We start from the raw sequence: 26,527 nt of genomic DNA, 5'->3' as shown, positions 1-26,527 counted from the left end.
TCCTAGCCGTGTCTGAATACTGGCTTAGGAAGGCCACCAAAAAACCTGAAATTTCAATCCCTAACTATAACATTTTCCGACAAGATAGAACTGCCAAAATGGACGATGTTGCAATCTACTGCAGAGCTGCAATCAAACAATTCGAGCTTCTACTTTTAAAAATCCACCTTTCCAGAAACAAGTCTCTCACCATTGCCTCTTTTTATAGACCCCCATCAGCCCCCAGCTGTGCCCTGGACACCATATGTGAATTGATCGCCCCCCCATCTATCTTCAGAGTTCGTAATGTTAGGTGACCTAAACTGGGACATGCTTAACACCCCGGCCGTCCTACAATCTAAGATAGATGCCCTCAATCTCACACAAATTATCAAGGAACCTACCAGGTACAACCCTAAATCCATAACCATGGGCACCCTCTTAGATATCATCCTGACCAACTAGCCCTCTAAATACACCTCTGCTGTCTTCAACCAGGATCTCAGCGATCACTGCCTCATTGCCTGCATGCGTAATGGGTCCGTGGTCAAACGACCGTCCCTCATCAATGGTCAAACGCTCCCTAAAACACTTCAGCGAGCAGGCCTTTCTAATCAACCTGGCCCGGGTATCCTGGAAGGACATTGACCTCATCCCGTCAGTAGAGGATGCCTGGTTGCTCTTCAAAAGTGCTTTCCTCTCCATCTTAAAAAACCATGCCCCATTCAAAAAACTTAGAACTAAGAACATATATAGCCCTTTGTTCACTCCAGACTTGACTGCCCTTGACCAGCACAAAAACATCCTGTGGCGTTCTGCATTAGCAGCGAATAGCCCCCGCGATATGCAACTTTTCAGGGAAGTCAGGAACCAATATACTCAGTTAGGAAAGCTAAGGCTAGCTTTTTCAAACCAAAATTTGCATTCTGTAGCACTAATTCCAAAAAGTTTTGGAACACTAAAGTCCATGGAGAATAGGAGCACCTCCTCTCAGCTGCCCACTGCACTGAGGCTAGGAAACACTGTCACCACCGATAAATCTACGATAATCGATAATTTCAAAAAGCATTTTTCCACGGCTGGCCATGCGTTCCACCTGGCTACCCCTAACCCGGCCAACAGCTCAGCACCCCCTGCAGCAACTTGCCCAACCCCCGCACTTCTCCTTCACCCAAATCCAGACAGCTGATGTTCTGAAAGAACTGCAAAATCTGGATCCCTACAAATCAGCTGGGCTAGACAATCTGGACCCTCCCTTTCTAAAATTATCTGCAGAAATTGTTGCAACTCCTATTACTAGCCTATTCGACCTCTCTTTCATATCGTCCGAGATCGTATACATCCGGCCCTCCTTTGGACACTGTGCTAACAAACCTCCAAACGAGCTTCAACGCCATACAACACTCCTTCCGTGGCCTTCAACTGCTTTTAAATGCTAGTAAAACTAAGTGCATGCTCTTCAACCGATCGCTGCCTGCACCCTGACTTAGAATATGTGGACAACTACAAATACCAAGGTGTCTGGTTAGACTGTAAACTCTCCTTCCAGACTCACATTAAGCATCTCCAATCCAAAATTAAATCTAGAATCGGCTTCCTATTTCACAACAAAGCCTCCTTTACTCGTGCCGCCAAACATACCCTCGTAAAACTGACTATCCTACCGATCCTTGACTTCTGCGATGTCATTACAAAATAGCCCCCAACGCTCTACTCAGCAAATTGGATGTAGTCTATCACAGTACCATCCGTTTTATCACCAAAGCCCCATAGACTACCCACCACTGCGACCTGTATGCTCTCGTTGGCTGGCCCTCACTTCATATTTGTCGCCAAACCCACTGGCTCCAGGTCATCTAAGTACTTGTTAGGTAAAGCTCCACCTTATCTCAGCTCACTGGTCACCATAGCAACACCCACCCATAGCATGTGCTCCAGCAGGTATATTGCACTGGTCATCCACAAAGCCAACACTTCCTTTGGCCGCCTTTCCTTACAGTTCTCTGCTGCCAATGACTGGAACGAATTGCAAAAATCTCTGAAGCTTGAGTCTTACATCTCCCTCTCTAACTTCAAGCATCAGCTGTCAGAGTAGCTTACCGATCACTGTACCTGTACACAGCCAATCTGTAATTAGCACACCCGACTACCTCATCCCCATATTATTACTTACCCTCTTGCTCTTTTGCACCCTAGTATCTCTACTTGCACATCATGATCTGCACATCTATCACTCCAGTATTAATGCTAAATTGTAATTATTTTTGCCTCTAGGGCCTATTTATTGCCGACCTCCCTACTCTCCTACATTTGTACACACTGTACATAGCTTTTTCTATTTTTCCTTTCTTTTGTGTTATTGACTGTATGTTTGTTTATGTGTAACTCTGTGTTGTTGTTTTTGTCACACTGCTTTGCTTTATCTTGGCCAGGTCACAGTTGTAAATGAGAACTTGTTCTCAACTGGCCTACCTGGTTAAAAAAAGGTGAAATAAATACAAAATATAACTTTGTTTGTTATATGCAATATATATTGCTTTGTGGACTTCACTGAACAGATGTTGCTCTTCGGTTTTGTGATGAAACAAACGTACGTGTAGTTGAATTTATTCCGCCACTGTGTGACTGTTGTCTTTTTGTTGTCACTGCCTTATTGTATATCATGGTGGTGTATGAACAAACGGGTTTTAGAGCAAACAACACTATTATCACAACATAGGTTGTAATATGGCTTTTTTACTGGCTTCCTCAGTGATTTCACCCACACACCACTACTGGTTGTTAATCAAGTGAAACCTCTCCTCAGACACTCTTTATAAGAGCCATCAGTCATGTCAGACAGAAGTCAGATAGCGGATAGGGGCCCTCTGCTCCACCAGAGGCCCACGGACAATCATCCAATCATCTCTAGCGCGCCACCACAAACGAGAGGGGAGCTAATCTGATTGGTTTACACAACAGCCCTCTCACCCTCTGCAGTGTGAGAAAGAGGGGGTGGGGGGGGCGATAAAATCGAAGAAAATAACTGATGAACATGTTCCTTCAGAGATGGCACTGGGCGAGATGGTGAGATAGGGAATGGGAAAAGGGGATAGCTAGTCAGTTGTACAACTTCCGCATTTAACCCAACCTCTGAATCAAAGAGGTGTGGGGGGCTGCCTTACATTTACATTACATTTTAGTCATTTAGCAGACGCTCTTATCCAGAGCGATTTACAGTAGTGAATGCATACATTTCATACATTTTTTCCCCCCCCGTACTGGTCCCCCGTGGGAATTGAACCCACAACCCTGGCGTTGCAAACACCATGCTCTACCAACTGAGCCACACGGGACTTAATCGACATCCACGTCCTCAGCACCCGGGTTAACTGCCTTTCAGGGGCAGAACGACAGATTTTTTACCTTGTCAGCTCGGGAATTCGATCCTGCTACCTTTCGGTTACTGGCCCGCCAGGGTAGGTGAGTCTCAATGAGGTTAAGGAGTTTTTGAAATTGGTTTAGCATAAAACAATGTCAAGAATTACCATATGTGTATCATAACAACAACCACAGTATACCCCTCTACCATACTCAAGATATTATGACAAAGGCTACTGGGTACATAAGACTAGCTACACACATATAAAGCATTTAAATCAAGTCGGCAGTGTCACGTTGTATAAATGATTGGAGACAGGTGCGGGAATACGTAATGGGGAGTTTTAATACTCAACCCAAAGATACAACCAGCCATGAAAAGGCACGGGGACGAAGCTCAAAATAAACACGTATACAAAAACACAGGGATGTAACCCAAACAAAAGAGCGAGGTTAAACCTCTAATAAATACACGGGACGAGACACATAATAACAAGAACACAACAATACACGGGACGAGACCCGTAATAACAAGAACACAACAATACACGGGACGAGACCCATAATAACAAGTACACAACAATACACGGGACGAGACCCGTAATGACAAGTACACAACAATACACGGGACGAGACCCGTAATAACAAGTACACAACAATACACGGGACGAGACCCATAATAACAAGTACACAACAATACACGGGACGAGACCCGTAATGACAAGTACACAACAATACACGGGACGAGACCCGTAATGACAAGTACACAACAATACACGGGACGGTAATAACGAGAACACAATACACACAGCACGAAAGCCGAAACAACAACGCACAGCTACTCACAAGACCAACAGACATGGGAACAATAACGACCAGGACAATGGGATACAGAGGGCACATATATACAATTACTAATCAGGGGAAATGGGAACCAGGAGTGCGTAATTAGACAGTTCAGTGAAGCCTAGAGGCTGGTGACGTAGACCTCTGGAACTGGTGCACGGAAAGAGCAGCAGTACCGGGGGAATCCGTGACAGGCAGAGTCTACAAACTGCATTGCAATTACAGTTTTTGTAATTCACTAAGTCAAAATAAACAACTGTTCTGAACCCAACTCCCCACGCAGACACAAAGGGCTTGAGCAATCATTAATGCATGGCACGCAGGCACACACGCAGCACTATTGCATTGACACAGACAGCTCAGCAAAGAGACTAGTCATTACTAAGCATAACCAGTTCATGACCGCCTCCCTCCTTCTCCCCTCCTCAACCCGAAAGCAGCAGCTGGTAAGACATGCAGACCCTGTTTACCAGACCCTGTTTAGGTGGTGATTGGGTGGCGGTGGTCTCGCCCTAGTTATTGGTCGAGTTGGCCATACAATTCCCCCTCTGCTGCTATGGTAACAGACAGATTACTGCCGCCTAAAGCCAAAATAATGGTAATTAAAAATGGCATTGCTTATCCCCCTGTCCTCACAACAGTGACTGGCAATGCTGTTTATACCAACTTGGTATCAAAACTAGGATTTTCATAGATGGCATAGCACTAGGGTTGACCCCATTTAGTCGACTTGTCGATTGTTTGGTCGATAGGCTGTTGGTCGACCAAGATTTATTTAGTCGAGCAGTCAAATATATTTTTTTTTCTTCATGGTGTACAAGACACCTGTCTGATTTGCGCCTGTCTCTGTGGACTAATCCATTGCGGAGGCTACGGGAATGGCACTGTCCATCACTGTAAGACATGTGATACTGACATTGTATATGGTTATATTATGTAAACATAATACATCTCTCTTCAGTGCGCCGTAGAACTGCCGCCTTTCCCTATGTTGATGTGTGCATAATAGCAAAGTTAACCAACATATTGGGAATGAGACCAATCCAGCGGAGGCAGCAGCAGCAGACGAGGAAACAGTCCTTGCCTTACATGCTGACCACACCGCTCGCTTCACGTGCGATGCAAAATAAATGTACACATACATGTTATTCAATCATTGCGCACGCCAATAAGCGTCTGCGTAGCCAGGCGCTAAAATAGAACTTGGTTCTATTTGTGACCCTTGACACGCTGCAAGTCCTGCCTCTCCCATCTCAATGGTTTTGAGGAGCATATACCCACGTGCCATCTCCTCATTGGTTTTTAGGAGCATATACCCATGTGGGTGATTGAAAGTAACTCCAGTCCAGTTTGTATTGGTAATGCACCTTAAAGTTGGTTGCCAACCGCTATATAAAATCCAAAGAAGAAGCCTGAAGGAGGAGAGATTACTAGAAACAAACTCGGTTTACCCATTTATCTGTGGATTGTCGGAGTGGAGGACCTCGTGCATTTCAGGTAAAATAACAACCCAATGTTTATATCCCAGGACAAATTAGCTAGCAACAGCAAGCTAGCTGGCTAAATTGCCATAAATGTTTAATGCTTTTCGACCTGTCCCCAAATGAACAGTTTGTTTTGATATTTCAACCTGCATGTCCTGATTGCGTCTAGTGTGGGTGGACAAAAATAAACATGCGCGCGAGCGGTGTGGTCAGCATGTTAGCCTTATTGTCTAAGAATATTGAGGAGAGGGGAAACCCCCAACTTAATTAGGTCTATAATCAATAGCCTAACTGTTAAGATGTGCCTAGCTTTATGAATCATCCATATATATCAACAAAAATATGACAGATTTTGCTTCTGTTGCCTGTTTGAGTGTTTATTTAATAGTCTACTGATTCCGTGAGCACCAAGCCTCATGCAACGGCAAAATGTTGGATAAAGCAAATTTCACAGATTCGGATGTTTTTAATCTTTGCTATGCTGTAATAAAGGCTTTACGATTTTTGGGTTAGAACAGACTGGTATTACTTATAATTGATTTAGTGTTGTTTACACTGTTCCAAACAGACAGAAAAATAATACTGTAATCTAACAGCACCTCTTTGTCAAACATAATATGCACACAGCTCTCGCTCCTACACCCTACTTTTTCTTTATCTTCTTATAGTTATTATTATTATTATGATCATCATTATAATAATAATAATAATAATAAGTTATGTAGTTATCATTAGTAGGCTTTGTATAATAGCCTTGTATAACCACCATCGAGCTGTAGGCCTAAGAGCACATCCTGTTTAGTCTTAATACCGTAACTTACTTACTTAGGCCTATATTTCAATATATAGGCTACTGTCATCACTACTGCCATCACACAGCATACGAGACATTCATGCTTTAAAATACAATCAAGCATTTAAGGTTGAAAATTAAATAAGGGAGCTTCGAATAATTAGCCTAAATAATAAATAAACCGCAATTCACGAATGCATGCAACTGTTTTTAGTTTGCTGTAATAAAGGCTTTATATATATTTTTTTTATTAGAACAGACTATGGTACACTTATTTAGTGTTGTTTACACTGTTCCAAATGGTCAGAAAAAATATAAATATTGTAATCTAACAGCAACTGTTTGGCACACATAATACTCACTCAACACTTGCTCCTATACCCTTCTTTTTCTGGATCTCCAGTAGTTTCCACAACTAAGTCAAATGTCTTCCACAGATCTGACTTCCCCTTTCCCTGCTGAGCAACCAGTAAACGTTCTTCCATTTCCAGTTTCTTTTTCACGTCCTCCGCATCCACTTTTCTGTCACGTGTTACTGTGTTGGGAGTTTGTTATAACCAATTTATTGATGTGATTATGATAGGCTATAGCTCAGGCCCTATTGGTCACATGCATGAGATGTTTCACGTAAAGAGAGCAAGGATTAAGGGAATAGTGAATGTTTTTCCTAAAGAAATTAGGGATTTCGGTAACAGAACTTTTCAGACAGCAACAAGTAAGAAACCAAATGGCTGAAATGATTTTGCAGCTTCAGCACGGACAGCACAATTAACTCGCTGTGCTGTGGTGCAATTTCGCTGCAGTAGGAAGGACAGCGAGACAACGTGTGCCAGTCACACAGGTACTCGATGTCATTTTCTTCAACCCAGTGTGACCATCGGGCTCTTTCTTGAGTTATTTGTGTGTCTTAATTATTTAATCAAACAGTGTGCTTAAAGCATCAGACAAGCTCAGTGCATATGTAGTTTATTTTATTAAAACACAGTGTGTCTGTCTATATATGGAAAAATACATTTAAACATTTCGACCAATCGATTGAACAGGACGAATCTTGGTTGTCCACCATTTTTTTTTTTTTTTTTTTTCCGGGGACAGCCCTAACTAGCACTATGCCAACCAAAACATCCCTTCAGACATGGATTTCACCTCAACCCTGAAATTCCAACTCCCTCAGAAGCTCAACAATAGCAAAGGCCTCCACTGTTGCAAATCAGCTTGGTATGTAAACAAAGAGTCCCAGATACTTTTCATGTGAGACTAGGCATTGAGGATCCCAGCAGCATTAGCCCATATTGAACAGCAGCAGGGAAATGTGAGCAGGCCACAGGAGGTGGGGGCCACTGGCGCGCTAGAAAATGATTGTGTATGGGGTGGCTCTCTCTCCAGCGAGAGTCAGATAGGGACCATCTGTTTCCCTGCACAGTTAGGAGACTGAGAGACGACTTGCTCTTCACGAGTGGGTGGAGAAAAAGAAAGAAAGAATCTTCAAAATAGTGTAGAGTAGTGAGCGTGATAGAGTGCTGTGTCATTCCGCATGTGTGGAAGGCCCAATCAGACACATGAAAGACACATTCTTTTTTAATATGTTCTGAACTTTTGTGAAACAGCACCGTTAAAAATATATGGCAAATAGAAATCAAACTGGATGGTCTTCAGAAATAGATAGGAGAAGCTGAGGGTAGTGGAAGGATAGAACTAAAAACAAACAAAAGTTAACCAATGTAAAATAGATTGTGTCTGTAAAATTTATAAACTATGTATGAGCAGGAAGTCGAAGCGTTTTTGTTCATTAGTTTACTCCAATTAGGGGAGGGTTAGTGAAAAATAATAAAGGAATATATATTTTAAAAAGATGTGTATATACAGTGCATTCAGAAAGTATTCAGACCCCTTGACTTTTTCCATATTTTGTTACGTTACAGCCTTATTCTGAAATTGATTAAAACATTTTTTTCCTTCTTCTCATCAATCTATACATAATACCGCAAAATGACAAAGCAAAACCTGGTTTTTAGAAATGTTTGCAAATGTATACAAAATAAAAAAGATGAACACACCAAAGTACGTTAATCTCTAAGAGACAGAACGCATCTCCTTCCTGAGCGGTATGACGGCTGCGTGGTCCCATGGTGTTTATACTTGCGTACTATTGTTTGTACAGATGAACGTGGTACCTATTCTTCTTTTGGAAATTGCTCCCAAGGATGAACCAGAATTGTGGAGGTCTACAATTTTTTTTTCTGAGGTCTTGGCTGATTTCTTTTAATTTTCCCATGATGTCAAGCAAAGAGGTACTGAGTTTGAAGGTAGGCCTTGAAATACATCCACAGGTACACCTCCAATTGACTCAAATTATTTCAATCAGCCTATCAGAAGCTTCTAAAGCCATGACATAATTTTCGGGAATTTTCCAAGCTGTTTAAAGGCACAGTCAACTTAGTGTATGTAAACTTCTGACCCACTGGAATTGTGATACAGTGAATTATAAGTGAAATAATCTGTCTGTAAACAATTGCTGGAAAAATGACTTATGTCATGCACAAAGTAGATGTCCTAACCGACTTGCCAAAACTATAGTTTGTTAACAAGAAATTTGTGGAGTGGTTGAAAAACAAGTTTTAATGACTCCAACCTAAGTGCATGTAAACTTCCTACTTCAACTGTGTGTGTGTGTGTGTGTCTGTCTCTGTGTGTGTGTGTGTGTGTGTGTGTGTGTGTGTATATATATGGGAACATGAGTCAAGATCTTCAATGGATGATATTGTAATCAGATCATTCTCACCAACACAATCATTCAGTACATTAACATAATTAACATTGTTCATAGAGATGGATTGTCCTGACATTCCGAAGTGTATTCAACTCTACGACAGTTATGAATGAATCAAAACCAGAATATGATTATCTGCTAGTGTGGGACAAGAAATGTAAACTACAGCTCAGTAATGAGCATTGCAGTACCACATACAGAAATGTTTTAACTATAGTATAACTACCATATAAACTCATAGTGAGTAATAACTATATGCTATAACAACAATATTGGTTCTAACTACAAAAAGTCCAGTGTGAAAAGTATGCTGTAGCCAGGGCCATGGGTGGACTGTCTCTTCCTGTACCAGGAAGATAGAGGAGAGGATGGAGGAGAGGAAAGAAGAAGAGAGAGGTAAGGAAAAAGGAGAGAAGGGATAGAAAAGAGGAGAATCTCTCATCTGTCCCTTTCAGAAGGGATTTCAGCTGTAAGGGAGTCCAAGGGTGGGGTGACCCAGCAAGTCTCTTCTGATCACTTGCCATCCCACAGTTACCGAAAAAGTCCCACAAAACAAAGGAGGAAAGGAATGACAAGAATGGACATTCCTGCGGGGAGTGAGAAGAATGAGATTCTTGAGTGTTCTTCAGTTTAATTTCTCATTGTGTGGTGTTCTCTGACTATCTTATCACATTGCCGGTACAGAATGTACTGAATGAAATCCAGGTCCCAGAATCATCCTTCACAGTAGAGTATGGATCAGTTTGGTTAGTTCGTTGAGGCAGCAGAGAACAAACTCATGGCAGAAGCAATTGGGTCCTTGTGGCCTGGAGGTAAGGCGAGTGTGGTATGGTGCACAAGTATGTGTTTGGGTGTGTGTGTGTGTGCGTGTGTGTTTGGCCTGCCTGGCTGGCTACTCCGGCTGTAGCAGTAATGCGTTCTGTCGTCACAACTAGAGCTCTTTCACCTCCTCTTATCGTCCTCACGGAGTAGGAAGAGCTGTCGTCGCGGGTAGTGGAGCTAAAATGAGTTATTCACTCCGATACACAGCCGGTGAAATGCACTCGGCCTGAAAGGATACGAAACAGGGCTCCTTCCAGACTACGTCTTGTCTCTTTTTCCTTGGGAGAAACTGACAGCTTAACGGAAGAAATACACACGCGAGCGCACGCACACACTCCCTGTGCCCCCCCACCTCTCTCCTGCTGACTGGGACCGGTTGCCATGGAAACCACCCACCAAATCATAGCAATCAATGCAGCTATCCGAATAGATAGAGGAATCTAGATGTTATTGGGCCTCGCCAATGTAGTGAAAAGAAAAACTAAACTAAAAGATGTGTTTTTTCCCTTTAAGTTTTGAACCAGTCTCAAAACTCCATTACACCTGTGCTCACAGTAATCAAAATGAGTGACTGCGAGGCCAGGCAATCCAGTGACTTAGGACTAATACTTCCTTGCTACTTAAACGCCCAATTTCACAGAGAAATCACCCCAGTAACAACCGTGATTGACATCAATTACCTCAGGTGAAATTGGGTATCCAACTCTCCAGTGATTGCTCGCTCACGCAACCAGCCATCTTCGTGGAGAGTAACTACCTGTCAGATGCTAAGCAGCCGGCAAGCCACTTACACAATTTAAAAATAAAAACCTGTCACTAGCTGAATAGCTTTGGGTGAGGAGACTCGACTATAAAAGGGCATTACAGTGTCATCATTAGTGAGTGTTTAGTGGCCAGGCAGCAATGAGTCTCTCTCTCTCTCTCTCCCTCCACACTATGGAAAAACAACTAAAAGGGTGCCACAGGAACGTAGGTCTGTGCTCTCGTTGCCTTGAGTCACTTGGGGTGCCGGCTGCCAGAAGGTACGGGGGGAAATGACTGGAGGTAATGTAGTATCTCCAGCCCTGATAATATACGACACTCCAAAGAGCAAGCAGAGCGAGGGAAAGCATCCAGGATGTCAATAATACCATTAACGACAACCTTTGAACCATCTACCCCAGCTGTTTCCATTACCTGTGATCATGCTATTCAGGTCAATCTCTTCCTCCTCCTCTTTGACTCGCAGATATTTTGTTGACTGGGAGAGCCTGAGGAGATAAAGAAAGAAAGAGAGAGAGATGATCTTACAGCGAGAAAGCGATTCACTATTGGGGCCAGAAGATTACCAAGCAAACAAGCATTGAGGTGGAACTGCTTTTAAGTCCTAACAACGGAGCGAAAATAAACCTGAGATGGCTTACATTAAATCTATATATCGTCATGGTATAAAAATATATCCTATTATAAAGCACACATACGCATCTACTTTATAGCATTCACGTCATTGTACCATCTTACAAACTGCTGTACATCGATGGGCCATGTGCTCTTGGCAGAGAAAAACACCAGTGCTGAGGATACAGTAATGATAGCTCTGTGGATAGTATTTATGATAGCATGTCCACAGTGATTGGGTGCTAGCTGAATGGGGGACTGTGACGCAGGTTGGCAGGGCAGTCTCTGTTGACAGTAAAGAAGACTGTAGGAGAAACACCATAGAGCCACACCTGATCCAGGTCTTTCCCATGAAGGTAAAACAACAGATTTTGCAACTTATAAAGGCTTAATATAGCATACATAAAAGGCTTCATAAGCACTACATAAAGGCTTCATAAACACTACATAAAAGGTTTCATAAATCATCTATAAGTGTATCCGATACTTTATAAATGGTGTATAAAGGATGACAACCATTACCACTGTAGGGTGATTTGCCAAACGTGACATAAAACACTATGTATTCTTGAACATAATTTATACAGTATGACATAAGATTATAGATGATTTGTGGGGCATTTATGTAGGGCTTATGAAGCCTTTATAAGTTGTACCTCATTTAAAGTGGGACTGTGTTCTCTATGAGAAAATCAAATCAATCAAACATTATTTATAGAGAAAAATCTCTTACAGGGGATGCATTTCAAAGTGCTTAACAAATAAAATAATAAAGAGCTGAGAAATATAAAACCCCAAAACGTATTCTAAATGACCTGGACCAGGTGTCTATGGGGACAAACTACAGCAGTGCACAATACTTTGGCAATGCAGGTTTTTAAAAGTTATGGCTATGGTAATATGGATGGCTAAAGAATTCTTCTTGTAATAGCTGTGAGACATCTTCTAGTACGTGCTTAGAGGCAATGAAATGAATGCATGTCCTGAATATGCCTGGGGGAACAGTTGAGCTCAGGGGGGCCCATTAGAGTTGCATAACTAGAAAGGACATGGCTATATACATAAATTACATTGACTTAAATGGGAATGGATGTCCTACAGAAGTAATTCTATGGCAGCACAACTTTTAATGCGTCTCCTCCAAAGGCATAACACCTGTCTGCTCCATTTGGGAGAAGTCCTCTCATTGTCATGTTCTATCAGACAGGGATATAAAGGAGACTATAGTGAGCCTATGCCCTTCCTCCTGGATGATGCTACCTCTATAGGAAGATATTGACAGAGGTCTAAGCAGTCAGAGACCATACCTGAATCCCCAATCAAATCTACTGCACAATGCAAATCCCATCCACACAGATACAGAAATGCTAGGCCCTACCATTAGAGAGAATATAGTGACTGATGAGGGGAACAAGAACAGTTGGAATTATATCTACTATGTAAACATGTGGCGAGATGGTATCTGTACTTGCCATGATTATTGTATGTACAGTTGAAGTCGGAGGTTTACATACACAAAACTACATTTTTCACAATTCCTGACATTTAATCCTAGTAAAAATTCCCTGTCTTAGGTCAGTTAGGATCACAACTTTATTTTCAGTATGTGAAATGTCAGAATAATAATAGAGAGAATGATATATTTCAACTTGTATTTCTTTCATCACATTCCCAGTGGGTCAGAAGTTTACATACATTACATTAGTGTTTGGTAGCATTGCCTTTAAATAGTTTTACTTGGGTCAAACATTTTGGGTAGCCTTCCACAAGCTTCCCACAATAAATTGGGTGAATGTTGGCCCATTCCTCCTGACAGAGCTGGTGTAACTGAGTCAGGTTTGTAGGCCTCCTTGCTTGCACATGCTTTTTCAGTTCTGCCCTCAAATTTTCTATAGGATTGAGGTCAGGGCTTTGTGATGGCCACACCAATACCTTGACACTGTTGTCCTTAAGCCATTTTGCCACAACTTTGGAAGTATGCTTCGGGTCATTGTCCATTTGGAAGACCAATTTGCGACCAAGCTTTAACTTCCTGACTGATGTCTTGAGATGTTGCTTCAATATATCCACATAATGTTCCTGCCTCATGATGCCATCTATTTTGTGAAGTGCACCAGTCTCCCCTGCAGCAAAGCACCCCCACAACATGATGCTGCCAGCCCCTGTGCTTCACGGTTGGGATGGTGTTCTTCGGCTTGCAAGCCTTCCCCTTTTTCCTCCAAACATAACAATGGATATTTTGGACAAACAGTTCTATTTTTGTTTCATCAGACCAGAGGACATTTCTGCAAAAAGCATAATCTTTGTCCCCATGTGCAGTTCCAAACGGTAGTCTGGCTTTTTTATGGCAGTTTTGGAGCAGTGGCTTCTTTCTTGCTGAGCGGCCTTTCAGGTTATGTCGATATAGGACTCGTTTTACTGTGGATATAGATTTTATTTATTTATTTCACCTTTATTTAACCAGGTACACTAGTCGAGAACAAGTTGTCATTTACAACTGCGACCTGGCCAAGATAAAGCAAAGCAGTGCAACACGGAGTTACACATGAAATAAACAAACATACAGTCAATAATACAATAGAAAAAGTCTATATACAGTATGTGCAAATAAGGTAGGATAAGGGAGGTAAGGCAATAAATAGGCCATAGTGACGAAATAATTACAATATAGCAATTAAACACTGGAGTGATAGATGTGCAGAAGATGAATGTGCAAGTAGAGGGGTGCAAAGAAACTAAATAAATAAATAACAGTTTGGGGATGAGGGTAGTTGGATGGGCTATTTACAGATGGGCTATGTACAGGTGCAATGATCTATGATCTGCTGTGACAGCTGGTGCTTAAAGTCAGTGAGGGAGATATGAGTCTCCAGCTTCAGAGATTTTTGCAGTTCGTTCCAGTCATTGGCAGCAGAGAACTGGAAGGAAAGGATGCCAAAGCAAGAATTGGCTTTGGAGGTGACCAGTGAAATATACCTGCTAGAGTGCGTGCTACGTGTGGGTGCTGCTATGGTGACCAGTGAGATACTTTTGTACCCGTTTCCTCCAGCATCTTTACAAGGTCCTTTGCTGTTGTTCTGGGATTGATTTGCACTTTTCGCACCAAAGTACATTCATCTCTAGGAGACAGAACACGTCTCCTTCATGAGCGGTATGACGGCTGCGTGGTCCCATGGTGTTTATACTTGCGTAATATTGTTTGTACAGATGGACGTGGTACCTTCAGGCATTTGGAAATTCCTCCCAAGGATGAACCAGACTTGTGGAAGTCTACAACTTTTCTGATTTCTTTTGATTTTCCCATGATGTCAAGCAAAGAGGCCCTGGATTTGAAGGTAGGCCTTGAAATTCATCCACAGGTACACCTCCAACTGAATCAAATGATGTCAATTAGCATATCTAAAGCCATGGCATCATGTTCTGGAATTTTCCAAGCTGTTTAAAGGCACAGTCAACTTAGTGTATGTAAACTTCTGACCCACTGGAATTGTGATACAGCGAATTATAAGTGAAAAAATCTGTCTGTAAACAATTGTTGGAAAAATTACTTGTGTCATGCACAAAGTAGATGTCCTAAGCGACTTGCCAAAACTATATTTTGTTTACAAGACATTTGTGGAGTGGTTGAAAAACAAGTTAAAACGTCTTGGGGCTAGGGGGCAGTATTGAGAATTTTGAAAAGAATATGTGCCCATTTTTAACTGCCTCCTACACCAACTCAGAAGCTAGAATATGCATATTATTGTTCAGGTTTGGATAGAAAACACTCTGAATTTTCTAAAACTGTTTGAATGGTGTCTGTAAGTATAACAGAACTCATATGGCAGTCAAAACCCTGAGACAAATTCTGACAGGAAGTGGATACCTGATGTGTTGAATTACCTTTAAGCCTATGCCATTGAAACACACAGGGGCTTATTAATCGTGGAGCACTTCCTATGGCTTCCACTAGATGTCACCAGTCTTTACAAAGTGTTTTGAGTCTTATACTGTGAGATCTGACCGAACAAGAGCCATGGAACGGTGGTGGCCGATTAGACTCTGGCGCGCGAGTTCATGTTGGGTACTCTCGTTCCAATACGTTTTAAAAGAGAATGCAATCGTCCGCCTTGAATATTATTCATGTTCTGGTTAAAAAAGGCACTAATGATTTATGCTATACAACGTTTGACATGTTTGAACGAACGTAAATATTTTTTTCCCCCTCGTTCATGAAGTGAAGTCCGGCGGGCATAGATCATGTGCTAACAACACGGAGCTTTTTGGACATAAATTATGAGCTTTTTCGAACAAAACTACATTCGTTATGGACCTGGGATTCCTGGAAGTGACATCTGATGAAGAGAATCAAAGGTAATGGATTATTTACATAGTATTTTCGATCTCTCCAACATGGCGGTTAGTCTGTATCGCAAAGCGTATTTTTCTGGGCGCAGTGCTCAGATTATTGCAAAGTGTGATTTCCTAGTAAGGTTATTTTTAAATCTGGCAATCCGGTTGCGTTCAAGAGATGTAAATCTATAATTCTTTGAATGACAATATAATATTTTACCAATGTTTTCGAATAGTAATTATTTAATTTGTTGTGCTGATTGACTGGCGGTTATTGGAGGGAAACGATTTCCTGAACATCAACGCCATAGTAAAACGCTGTTTTTGGATATAAATATGAACTTGATAGAACTAAAAATGCATGTATTGTCTAACATAATGTCCTAGGAGTGTCATCTGATGGAGATTGTCAAAGGTTAGTGCATAATTTTAGCTGGTTTTCTGCTTTTGGTGACGCCTGTCTTTGAATTGACAAAACATTACACACAGCTATTGTCAATGTACTCTCCTAACATAATCTAACTTTATGCTTTCGCCGTAAAGCCTTTTTGAAATCGGACAACGTGGTTAGATTAAGGAGATGTTTATCTTTCAAAGGGTGTAAGATAGTTGTATGTTTGAGAAATTTGAATTATGACATTTAATTGTTTTCAAATTTGGCGCCCTTGATATTTCACCTGTTGTTGATAGGGTGTACCAGGGGTGGGACGCTTGCGTCCCACATAGGTTGGAGTCATTAACCTCTAGGGGCTAAGTGTATGTTAACTTCCCACTTCAACTGGATATCATTTGTTAAATGTTATTTTGTTGAGTACAAGGAAAATGTTACTGTGTTTACTAGTGTCTTGTAAGCCCATGTGGGCTGGGCACCGGTAGGTGTATGACACTTAAATAAATCATCTAAAAAAAAAATTCAAAAAAAAAAGTCCAGTCAAAAATTTCTAGCGCAAACTATTGAGAACCAGTGAAATGATACACTTTTAATTCAGACCTTCAGACTACAGTAAACTTCCCATCCTGCATTAGCTATAGCAAACTCTTCTATCATTGTAAATGGGAAGTACGGGATTTACAGCTTCAATATTCCAGTGATATAGTGAAAATGAAAAAACCAAAAGGCCATATTTATGTTATAATAGACTTTAGAGTGTTGTAACCTTACATTCCCCACAGTAAGAACTAACCTTTTTGAGTTGGCCATTTTATTCAAATATGTGCTAAAATGTCATATGCTTGTGTTACAGTTGATCTTAAAGTGTTCTAACTTTAAAATGTCCAGTAGAAACGCTTTGTAATTAGTGTGCAGTATGTCATGCCATACTCTGACAGAAGAGTTGGCTACAGCACATACAGTACAGGTCTACTTCAGACTATGACACTACATACATTGTGTACAGTGAAAGCCGTGCTTTTGAATTGATTGCGACAGTGAATAGGAGATAAATAAATTGAGGCACTAAAGGAAGTTCCCATGGAAAAGTCCTGTCAGTATTTACAAGACTGGCCACAGACAGAAATAACCTTGAGGATCAGCCAAGTTGAAGCCAAAGCTATCTCAGAGGAATACGCTGTTGATGTTTCATAATACACAAACCAGCTCAAAGAGTATCAAGTTCATTATTTCAAAACTCTCAAGGGGTCTTGTCTCCCCGATTGAAAGTCAAGCCGACAAACATTGAATGATAAATGAGTCTCAACGTCAACAGTGAAGAGGCGACTCTGGGACGCTGGCCTTCTAGGCAGAGTTGCAAAGAAAAAAACATCTCTCAGACTGGCCAATAAAAATTAAATATTAAGATGGGCAAAAGAACACAGACACTGAACAGATGAACTCTGCCTAGAAGGCCAGCATCCCGGAGTCGCCTCTTCACTGTTGTGGTTGAGACTGGTGTTTTGCGGGTACTATTTAATGAAGCTGCCAGTTGAGGACTTGTGAGGCGTCTGTTTCTCAAACTAGACACTCTAATGTACTTGTCCTCTTGCTCAGTTGTGCACCGGGGCCTCCCACTCCTCTTTCTATTCTGGTTAGAGCCAGTTTGCGCTGTTCTCTGAAGGGAGTAGTACACAGCGTTGTACGAGATCTTCAGTTTCTTGGCAATTTCTCGCATGGAATAGCCTTCTTTTCTCAGAACAAGAATAGACTGACAAGTTTCAGAAGAAAGTGCTTTGTTTCTGGCCATTTTGAGCCTGTAATCAAACCCACAAATGCTGATGCTCCAGATACTCAAGTACTCTAAAGGCCAGTTTTATTGGATCTTTAATCAGCACAATAGTTTTCAGCTGTGCGAACATAATTGCAAAAGGGTTTTCGAATGATCAATTAGCCTTCTAAAATTATAAACTTGGATTAGCTAACACTGGAAAACAGGACTGATGGTTGCTGATAATGGTCCTCTGTACGCCTATGTAGATATTCCATAAAAAAAATCATTTCCAGCTACAATAGTCATTTACAACGATAACAATGTCCACACTGTATTTCTGACCAATTTGTGGTTATTTTAATGGACTTTTTTTGTTGTTGCTTTTCTTTCAAAAACAAGGACATTTCTAAGTGACTCCAAACTTTTCAACGGTAGTGTAAATTTCTGCTGCATTGCTGCACTCAAACAATGGACTAGAGAATAAGGCAATACTGGGTTTTATTTTCACTGCATCTTGAGGGAGGCATGCCAGATCAGGAAATATTGATACAAATATCTTACATAACAAGCTCCAATGTATTTCGGTAAAATATAGCCAGAGCAACCACGATGGTTATGTCAGGTTACTGTTCCTAATTTTAGGCTTGTGTGACACTTTTTTAATTTTAATTTTTTATATAACAGCAGCCTTACATAATGTTCAAGGCATGCGGTAATCTTTCACAGGGTTTAATAATCAGCTCCTCATCGTAAACGTACACACAGGAGAACCTGGCTAGAGCGGGCCGTATGAGGGAAAACAAATTCAATATCAATCACACTGGGATGCAGGGTTTTCTAATCTGCTCGCTCTATACGGCATTACTGTACACACACACACACTCTCTCTCTGTTTCTCTCCCCGTCTCTCTCTCCCCATCGCTCTCTCTCCATCGCTCTCCCCCCCCATCTCTCCTTCTCAACCGCCTCTCTCCTGTCTCTCTCTCCCGTCTCTCTCAACCGCCTCTCCCCCCCCATCTCAACCGCCTCTCTCAACCGCCTCTCTCAACCGCCTCTCTCAACCGCCTCTCTCCCCCCCATCTCAACCGCCTCTCTCAACCGCCTCTCTCCCGTCTCCCCCCCCCCCCCATCTCAACCGCCTCTCTCAACCGCCTCTCTCCTGTCTCTCTCTCCCCCCCATCTCAACCGCCTCTCTCCCGTCTCTGTCAACCGCCTCTCTCCCGTCTCTCTCTCCCGTCTCTCTCAACCGCCTCTCTCAACCGCCTCTCTCAACCGCCTCTCTCAACCGCCTCTCTCCCGTCTCTCTCAACCGCCTCTCAACCGCCTCTCTCCCGTCTCTCTCAACCGCCTCTCTCCCGTCTCTCTCAACCGCCTCTCTCAACCGCCTCTCTCCCGTTTCTCTCAACCGCCTCTCTCCCGTTTCTCTCAACCGCCTCTCTCCCGCCTCTACCCCGTCTCTCTCAAACGCCTCTCTCCCGTCTCTCTCAACCGCCTCTCTCCCGTCTCTCTCTCCCGTCTCTCTCCCGTCTCTCTCTCCCGTCTCTCTCTCCCGCCTCTCTCCCGTCTCTCTCAACCGCCTCTCTCCCGTCTCTCTCTCCCGTCTCTCTCTCCCGCCTCTCTCAACCGCCTCTCTCAACCGCCTCTCTCAACCGCCTCTCTCTCCCGCCTCTCTCCCGTCTCTCTCTCCCGTCTCTCTCAACCGCCTCTCTCCCGTCTCTCTCAACCGCCTCTCTCCCGTCTCTCTCCCGTCTCTCTCCCGTCTCTCTCAACCGCCTCTCAACCGCCTCTCTCCCGTCTCTCTCAACCGCCTCTCTCAACCGCCTCTCTCCCGTTTCTCTCAACCGCCTCTCTCCCGTTTCTCTCAACCGCCTCTCAACCGTCTCTCTCAACCGTCTCTCTCCCGTCTCTCTCAACCGCCTCTCTCCCGTCTCTCTCAACCGCCTCTCTCCCGTCTCTCTCTCCCGTCTCTCTCTCCCGTCTCTCTCTCCCGCCTCTCTCAACCGCCTCTCTCAACCGCCTCTCCCCCCATCTCAACCGCCTCTCTCAACCGCCTCTCTCAACCGCCTCTCTCTCCCCCCCATCTCAACCGCCTCTCTCCCGTCTCTCTCTCCGGTCTCTCTCCCGTCTCTCTCAACCGCCTCTCCCCCCCATCTCAACCGCCTCTCTCAACCGCCTCTCTCAACCGCCTCTCTCCCCCCCATCTCAACCGCCTCTCTCCCCCCCATCTCAACCGCCTCTCTCCCCCCCATCTCAACCGCCTCTCTCCCCCCCATCTCAACCGCCTCTCTCCCCCCCATCTCAACCGCCTCTCTCCCCCCCCATCTCAACCGCCTCTCTCCCGTTTCTCTCAACCGCCTCTCTCCCGCCTCTCTCCCGCCTCTCTCTCAACCGCCTCTCCCCCTCTCAACCGCCTCTCCCCCTCTCAACCCGCCTCTCCCCCTCTCAACCGTCTCTCCCCCTCTCAACCGTCTCTCCCCCTCTCAACCGTCTCTCCCCCTCTCAACCGCCTCTCTCAACCGTCTCTCCCCCTCTCACCGTCTCTCCCCCTCTCAACCGTCTCTCCCCCTCTCAACCGTCTCTCCCCCTCTCAACCGTCTCTCCCCCTCTCACCGTCTCTCCCCCTCTCAACCGCCTCTCTCAACCGTCTCTCCCCCTCTCAACCGTCTCTCCCCCTCTCAACCGTCTCTCCCCCTCTCAACCGCCTCTCTCAACCGCCTCTCTCAACCGCCTCTCTCCCCGCCTCTCTCTCCCGCCTCTCTCCCGTCTCTCTCTCCCGTCTCTCTCAACCGCCTCTCTCCCGTCTCTCTCAACCGCCTCTCTCCCGTCTCTCTCCCGTCTCTCTCCCGTCTCTCTCAACCGCCTCTCAACCGCCTCTCTCCCCCTCTCTCTCAACCGCCTCTCTCAACCGCAAGAAACTCTCTCCTTCTCTCCCGTTTCTCTCAACCGCCTCTCTCCCGTTTCTCTCAACCGCCTCTCAACCGTCTCTCTCAACCGTCTCTCTCCCGTCTCTCTCAACCGCCTCTCTCCCGTCTCTCTCAACCGCCTCTCTCCCGTCTCTCTCTCCCGTCTCTCTCTCCCGTCTCTCTCTCCCGCCTCTCTCAACCGCCTCTCTCAACCGCCTCTCCCCCCATCTCAACCGCCTCTCTCAACCGCCTCTCTCAACCGCCTCTCTCTCCCCCCCATCTCAACCGCCTCTCTTCCCGTCTCTCTCATCCGTCTCTCTCCCGTCCTCTCTCACCGCTCTCTCCACCCCTCTCAACCGCCTCTCTCAACCGCCTCTCTCAACCGCCTCTCTCCCCCCCATCTCAACCGCCTCTCTCCCCCCCATCTCAACCGCCTCTCTCCCCCCCACTCAACCGCCTCTCTCCCCCCCATCTCAACCGCCTCTCTCCCCCCCATCTCAACCGCCTCTCTCCCCCCCCATCTCAACCGCCTCTCTCCCGTTTCTCTCAACCGCCTCTCTCCCCGCCTCTCTCCCGCCTCTCTCTCAACCGCCTCTCCCCCTCTCAACCGCCTCTCCCCCTCTCAACCGCCTCTCCCCCTCTCAACCGCCTCTCCCCCTCTCAACCGTCTCTCCCCCTCTCAACCGTCTCTCCCCCTCTCAACCGTCTCTCTCCCCCTCTCAACCGCCTCTCTCAACCGTCTCTCCCCCTCTCAACCGTCTCTCCCCCTCTCACCGTCTCTCCCCCTCTCAAACCGTCTCTCCCCCTCTCAACCGTCTCTCCCCTCTCACCGCCTCTCTCAACCGTCTCTCCCCCTCTCAACCGTCTCTCTCCCCTCTCAACCGTCTCTCCCCCTCTCAACCGTCTCTCCCCCTCTCAACCGTCTCTCCCCCTCTCAACCGTGTCTCTCCCCCTCTCAACCGTGTCTCTCCCCCCCGCTTCTCAAAACCGTGCTCTCCCCCTCTCAACCGTGTCTCTCCCCCCCTCAACCGTGTCTCTCCCCCTCTCAACCGTGTCTCTCCCCCTCTCAACCGTGTCTCTCCCCCTCTCAACCGTGTCTCTCCCCCTCTCAACCGTGTCTCTCCCCCTCTCAACCGTGTCTCTCCCCCTCTCAACCGTGTCTCTCCCCCTCTCAACCGTGTCTCTCCCTCTCTCAAGAACCGTGATCTCTCCTCCCTCTCTCAAACGGGTCTCTCCCTCTCTCAGGCCGTGTCCTCTCCCTCTCGCACCGTGTCTCTTCGCCCTCTCTCAACCGTCTCTCCCTCTCAACCGTGTCTCTCCCTCTCTCAACCGTGTCTCTCCCTCTCTCAACCGTGTCTCTCTCCTCTCTTCAACCGGTCCTCTCCCTCTCTCAACCGTCTCTCCCTCTCTCAACCGTGTCTCCCTCTCCCTCTCTCAACCGTGTCTCTCCCTCTCTCAACCGTGTCTCTCCCTCTCTCAACCGTGTCTCTCCCTCTCTCAACCGTGTCTCTCCCTCTCTCAACCGTGTCTCTCCCTCTCTCAACCGTCTCTCCCTCTCTCAACCGTCTCTCCCTCTCTCAACCGTCTCTCCCTCTCAGGAGCCATCTGCGACAGTATGGCTCTTTAATGACAGAGCATTTGTATTTCCATGAGCTTTGGACGGGTGGGTGTGTGGGTCGTTGACATCAGTACGGTGACAGTACGGTGACAGGGGAAGTAAAATCACAGTGGCCGAGTTATGATAGGGGTTAAAACACAATTTGAAGGGATCTGTAGCCATTTCATGGCTGAAGTTGTGATAAATCAGACTGTGGCTATAAATATATTGTGGCAGTATGTGGTTTGACTTGAATCGATGCCGCAGATACAGTAGAGATCTGTTCTTTTTCAAATAGGTTTTGTGGGCTTAGGGAGATTGGAGGTTCAATTGAATCAATCCAGTGTTATGGGTGAGAGTGTGTGTGTGTGTGCGCGCGCGCGCGTGTGTGTGTGTGTGTGTGTTTGTAATCTCCTGCTTCGTGTCTCTGTGATCTGCACTGCATCTCAGTGCTCTAAACACAGTAACCACAGAGACAGACAGAGCAAGCGTGGCCCAGGGACGGTTCTGGATCAGTGCCCTTGCATTAACACCATGTCAACCCGACCGAGAGGAACCCCAGGGGGGCCTCGCTAAGAGCCGGGTGGCAGAGGAAGCGCCTGTCTCAAAACGCCCTGTTAGAGAGTACAGAGAGTTGTGACAGTGACACAGAGCTCTGAGATGCTGAGAGAGGAAATGCAGGTGGTGCTATATGAGGAAATGACTAACACTTTTATAAATTATTGACAGAACAGGAAATTGGACTTGGAGGTGAAACCAATTCACAAAAAGTAAGATTCGGAATTTTTCTATGACAAGATGGCTGCCGTTTGGAAGATGTACAGTACAAATGACCAGGGCCTGGTTTCCCAAAAGCATCTAAAGGTTAAGTTTATTTTTAAAACCATTGAGCCTTAAGATGCTTTAGGGAAACCAGGCCCTGACTTTCTGAACTACTGATAAATATTTTAAAACAAAAATAAAGCATGCTGATTTCATTTCAAGAAATTGAGCTCAGCAATGAGCTCCTCTCACTCAAAAACACATCACCTGCCACACGTATCCTAACAGCATGGTCAACAAATGCTATTGTATGGTTCACCAGAGAAACCGGTTTAATCTGATGATGCAGAGTGGTGAAACGGTAGCCAAAGATTTGCATTACCCACCTCCACACAATTACAGGTCATATTACGGCAGCAGGTAGCCTAGTACTTAGAGTGTTTGGCCAGTAACCGAAAGGTCGCTGGTTCAAATACACGAGCAGACAAGGTGAAAAATTTGTCGATGTGCCTTTGAGCAAGGCATTTAACCCTAATTTTCTCCAGGGGCACTGTACTACTATGGCTGACCCTGTAAAACACATTTGACTGCACCTAATCGGTGTATGTGACAATAAAACATATATTTTTTCTATTCTCCCAGCATGGTGGTGATAGTAAGTGGGAGATAGGAAGGCCTCACGGCCTTGACCTGCTGTGAGTGCGGCAATAAAGTAAAAACATTTTCACTTATTTTGTTGACCCGAACCATACAGTGCTGACTTGTAATATTACTTTCACATTGTCCTCTGCAGCATGGTTCCAGCAACTATGGTGAATGTCTTACCAGGTCAGCTCAGTACAGCTCAGACGGCTCAGTAGTGTAAAACGATTAAAAGGCCTTATGGCCTGAGGTATAGTGTATAATGTACTGGGGCGGCAGGTAGCCTAGCAGTTAGAGGGGTGAGCCAGCCACCGGAGTTACCAGGAAGTGAACTGGCAACCAGAGGGTTGTTGGTATCAAATATGAGATGCCATTGTTTGCCGTTGTGCCCTTGAGCAAGGCACTAACCCCCCCACAACAAGAGCTCTTCGGGCGCCCAGTGTGGCATGTATGCCTTGTTAAAAGTTCCATTTGTGGAATTTCTTCCCTTCTTAATGCGTTTGAGACAATCAGTTGTGTTGTGACAAGGTAGGGGTGGAATACAGAAGATAGCCCTATTTGGTAAAAGACCAAGTCCATATTATGGCATGAACAGCTCAAAAAAGCAGAGAAACGACAGTCCATCATTACTTTAAGACATGTCAAGAACTTTGAAAGTTCCTTCAAGTGCAGTGGCAAAAACCATCAAGCACTATGATGAAACTGGCTCTCATGAGGACAGCCACAGAAATGGAAGACCCAGAGTTACCTCTGCTGCAGAGGATAAGTTCATTAGAGTTTACCAGCCTCAGAAATTGCAGCCCAAATAAATGCTTCTGAGTTCAAGTAACAGCCACATCAACATCAACTGTTCAGAGGAGATGTCGATTACGGCAGCCTCCCGCACTTCTCTGATTCAGAGGGTTTGGGTTAAATGCGGAAGACACATTTCAGTTGAATGCATTCAGTTGTGCAACTGACTAGGATCCCCCTTTCCCTTAAAGGACACCAATAAGAGACTTGCTTAAGCCAAAAAACACGAGCAATGAACATTAGACCGGTGGAAATTTGTCCTTTGGTCTGGAGATTTTTGGTTCCAACCACGTGTCTTTATGAAACGCATTGTGGGTGAACGGATGATCTCCGCATGTGTATTTTTCCAACGTAAAGCATGTAGGAGGTGGTGTTATGGTGTGGGGGTACTTTGTGTGGTGACACTGTCAGTGATTTATTTAGAATTCAAGGCACACTTAACCAGCATGGCTACCACAGCATTCTGCAGAAATATGCCATCCCATCTGGTTTGGGCTTAATGGGACTATCACTTGTTTTTCAACAGGACAATGACCCAACACACCTCCAGGCTGTGTAAGGGCTATTTTACCAAGAAGGAGAGTGATGGAGTGCTGTATCAAATGACCTGGCCTCCACAATCATCTGACCTCAACCAAATTGAGATGGCTTGGGATGAGTCCAACCGCAGAGTGAAGGAAAAGCAGCCAACAAGCTCAGCATGTGGAAACTCCTTCAAGTCTGTTGGAAATGCCTGGACCGGATGCTGGAGTGAGTAGTCGTGCTGTACTTCGCTCCGCGGGTAATATTACATTTCATTACATTACAACGGAACGATTTGATTAGTGTAATGTTAGCTAGCTACATAGTTGTCTTTGCATCAAGGATAAAGGTGTAGGTGTAGCTTTGAGAAACTAACTTTGAGAAACTAACAAGGTTAGCTAGCCAGCTGTATTCGTTCGTTCGCGCCGTTTTCCAAACGGCGTCAACACCACAACACCACAGCCACTGCTAGCCAGCCAACTTTACCAACTAGCAGTACTGTAGAAACTAAATACATTACAACGGAACGATTTGATTAGTGTAATGTTAGCTAGCTACATAGTTGTCTATGTATCAAAGATAAAAGATAAAGGTAAACGCAGCCACTGCTAGCTAGCCAACTCTAGCAGCTAGCAGTACTGTATCATTTTTAGTCAATAAGATTATTGCAACGTAAGCTTAACTTTCTGAACTTTCGAGTTGTGTAGTCCACTTGTGTAGCTAGCAGGACTGACTTTGTGTTAGCTAGCCAACGTTTAATTACTTCTGCGTTATGAAAGGAACTAGACACGGACACGAATGATCCATTGGTAGTTTGTTGTAACCAAGTATTGGTGCTAACCGTGTGTTATTGGATGCTAGCGTGCAGTTAGCTACGGCGTTATATGACACGGTGCACTGGGTGGGTTTCACGGAAGAATGCTGTACCAAGTTATCTAACCGAATAAACTAAGTTTGAGCCTATTCCTGGAAACATTGAACCGCTGTAGTTTACATCAATTATAATTTCTAAAGTGGAAGTTGGAAATGTTATATTTGAGTGTTTCAGTGAATGGTTAGTGAGGGAGGCCCTGCTCTCTCGCCTCCCCAGTTGTTTAGTTAATTTTCATTCCATTCTCCTTTGCAGTAGCGTAGCCTTTCCTGTAGCCTGTCAACTATGTGTCTGTCTATCCCTGTTCTCTCCTCTCTGCGCAGGCCACACAAACGCTTCACACCGCATGGCCGCTGCCACTCTAACCTGGCGGTCCCAGCGCGCACGACCCATGTGGAATTCCAGGTCTCCGGCAGTCTGCGGCCAACAAGGCAGAGTTCATCTCAGCCTATGCTACCCTCCAGTCCCTCGACTTCTTGGCGCTGACGGAAACATGGATTACCACAGAAAACACTGCTACTCCTACTGCTC

General features: G+C 44.8%; 1 protein-coding gene across 4 annotated transcripts in view; it reads right to left on the bottom strand.

The window, feature by feature from the left end:
- Positions 1 to 26,527, bottom strand: part of LOC115195569 (lethal(3)malignant brain tumor-like protein 4) — a 148,523-nt gene that overhangs the window by 46,563 nt on the left and 75,433 nt on the right. For all 4 annotated transcript variants that reach the window (XM_029755553.1, XM_029755554.1, XM_029755556.1 and 1 more), the window contains one exon: positions 11,231 to 11,304. In XM_029755553.1, coding sequence (XP_029611413.1) covers positions 11,231 to 11,304 — 74 coding nt within the window. The remainder of the gene's footprint in view (positions 1 to 11,230; positions 11,305 to 26,527) is intronic.

Source organism: Salmo trutta, chromosome 6 (genome assembly GCF_901001165.1).
Source record: "Salmo trutta chromosome 6, fSalTru1.1, whole genome shotgun sequence".
Taxonomy (NCBI): Eukaryota; Metazoa; Chordata; class Actinopteri; order Salmoniformes; family Salmonidae; genus Salmo; species Salmo trutta.
Note: the sequence above shows the minus strand (reverse complement) of the source record. Positions and strands in the feature narration are given on the sequence as shown.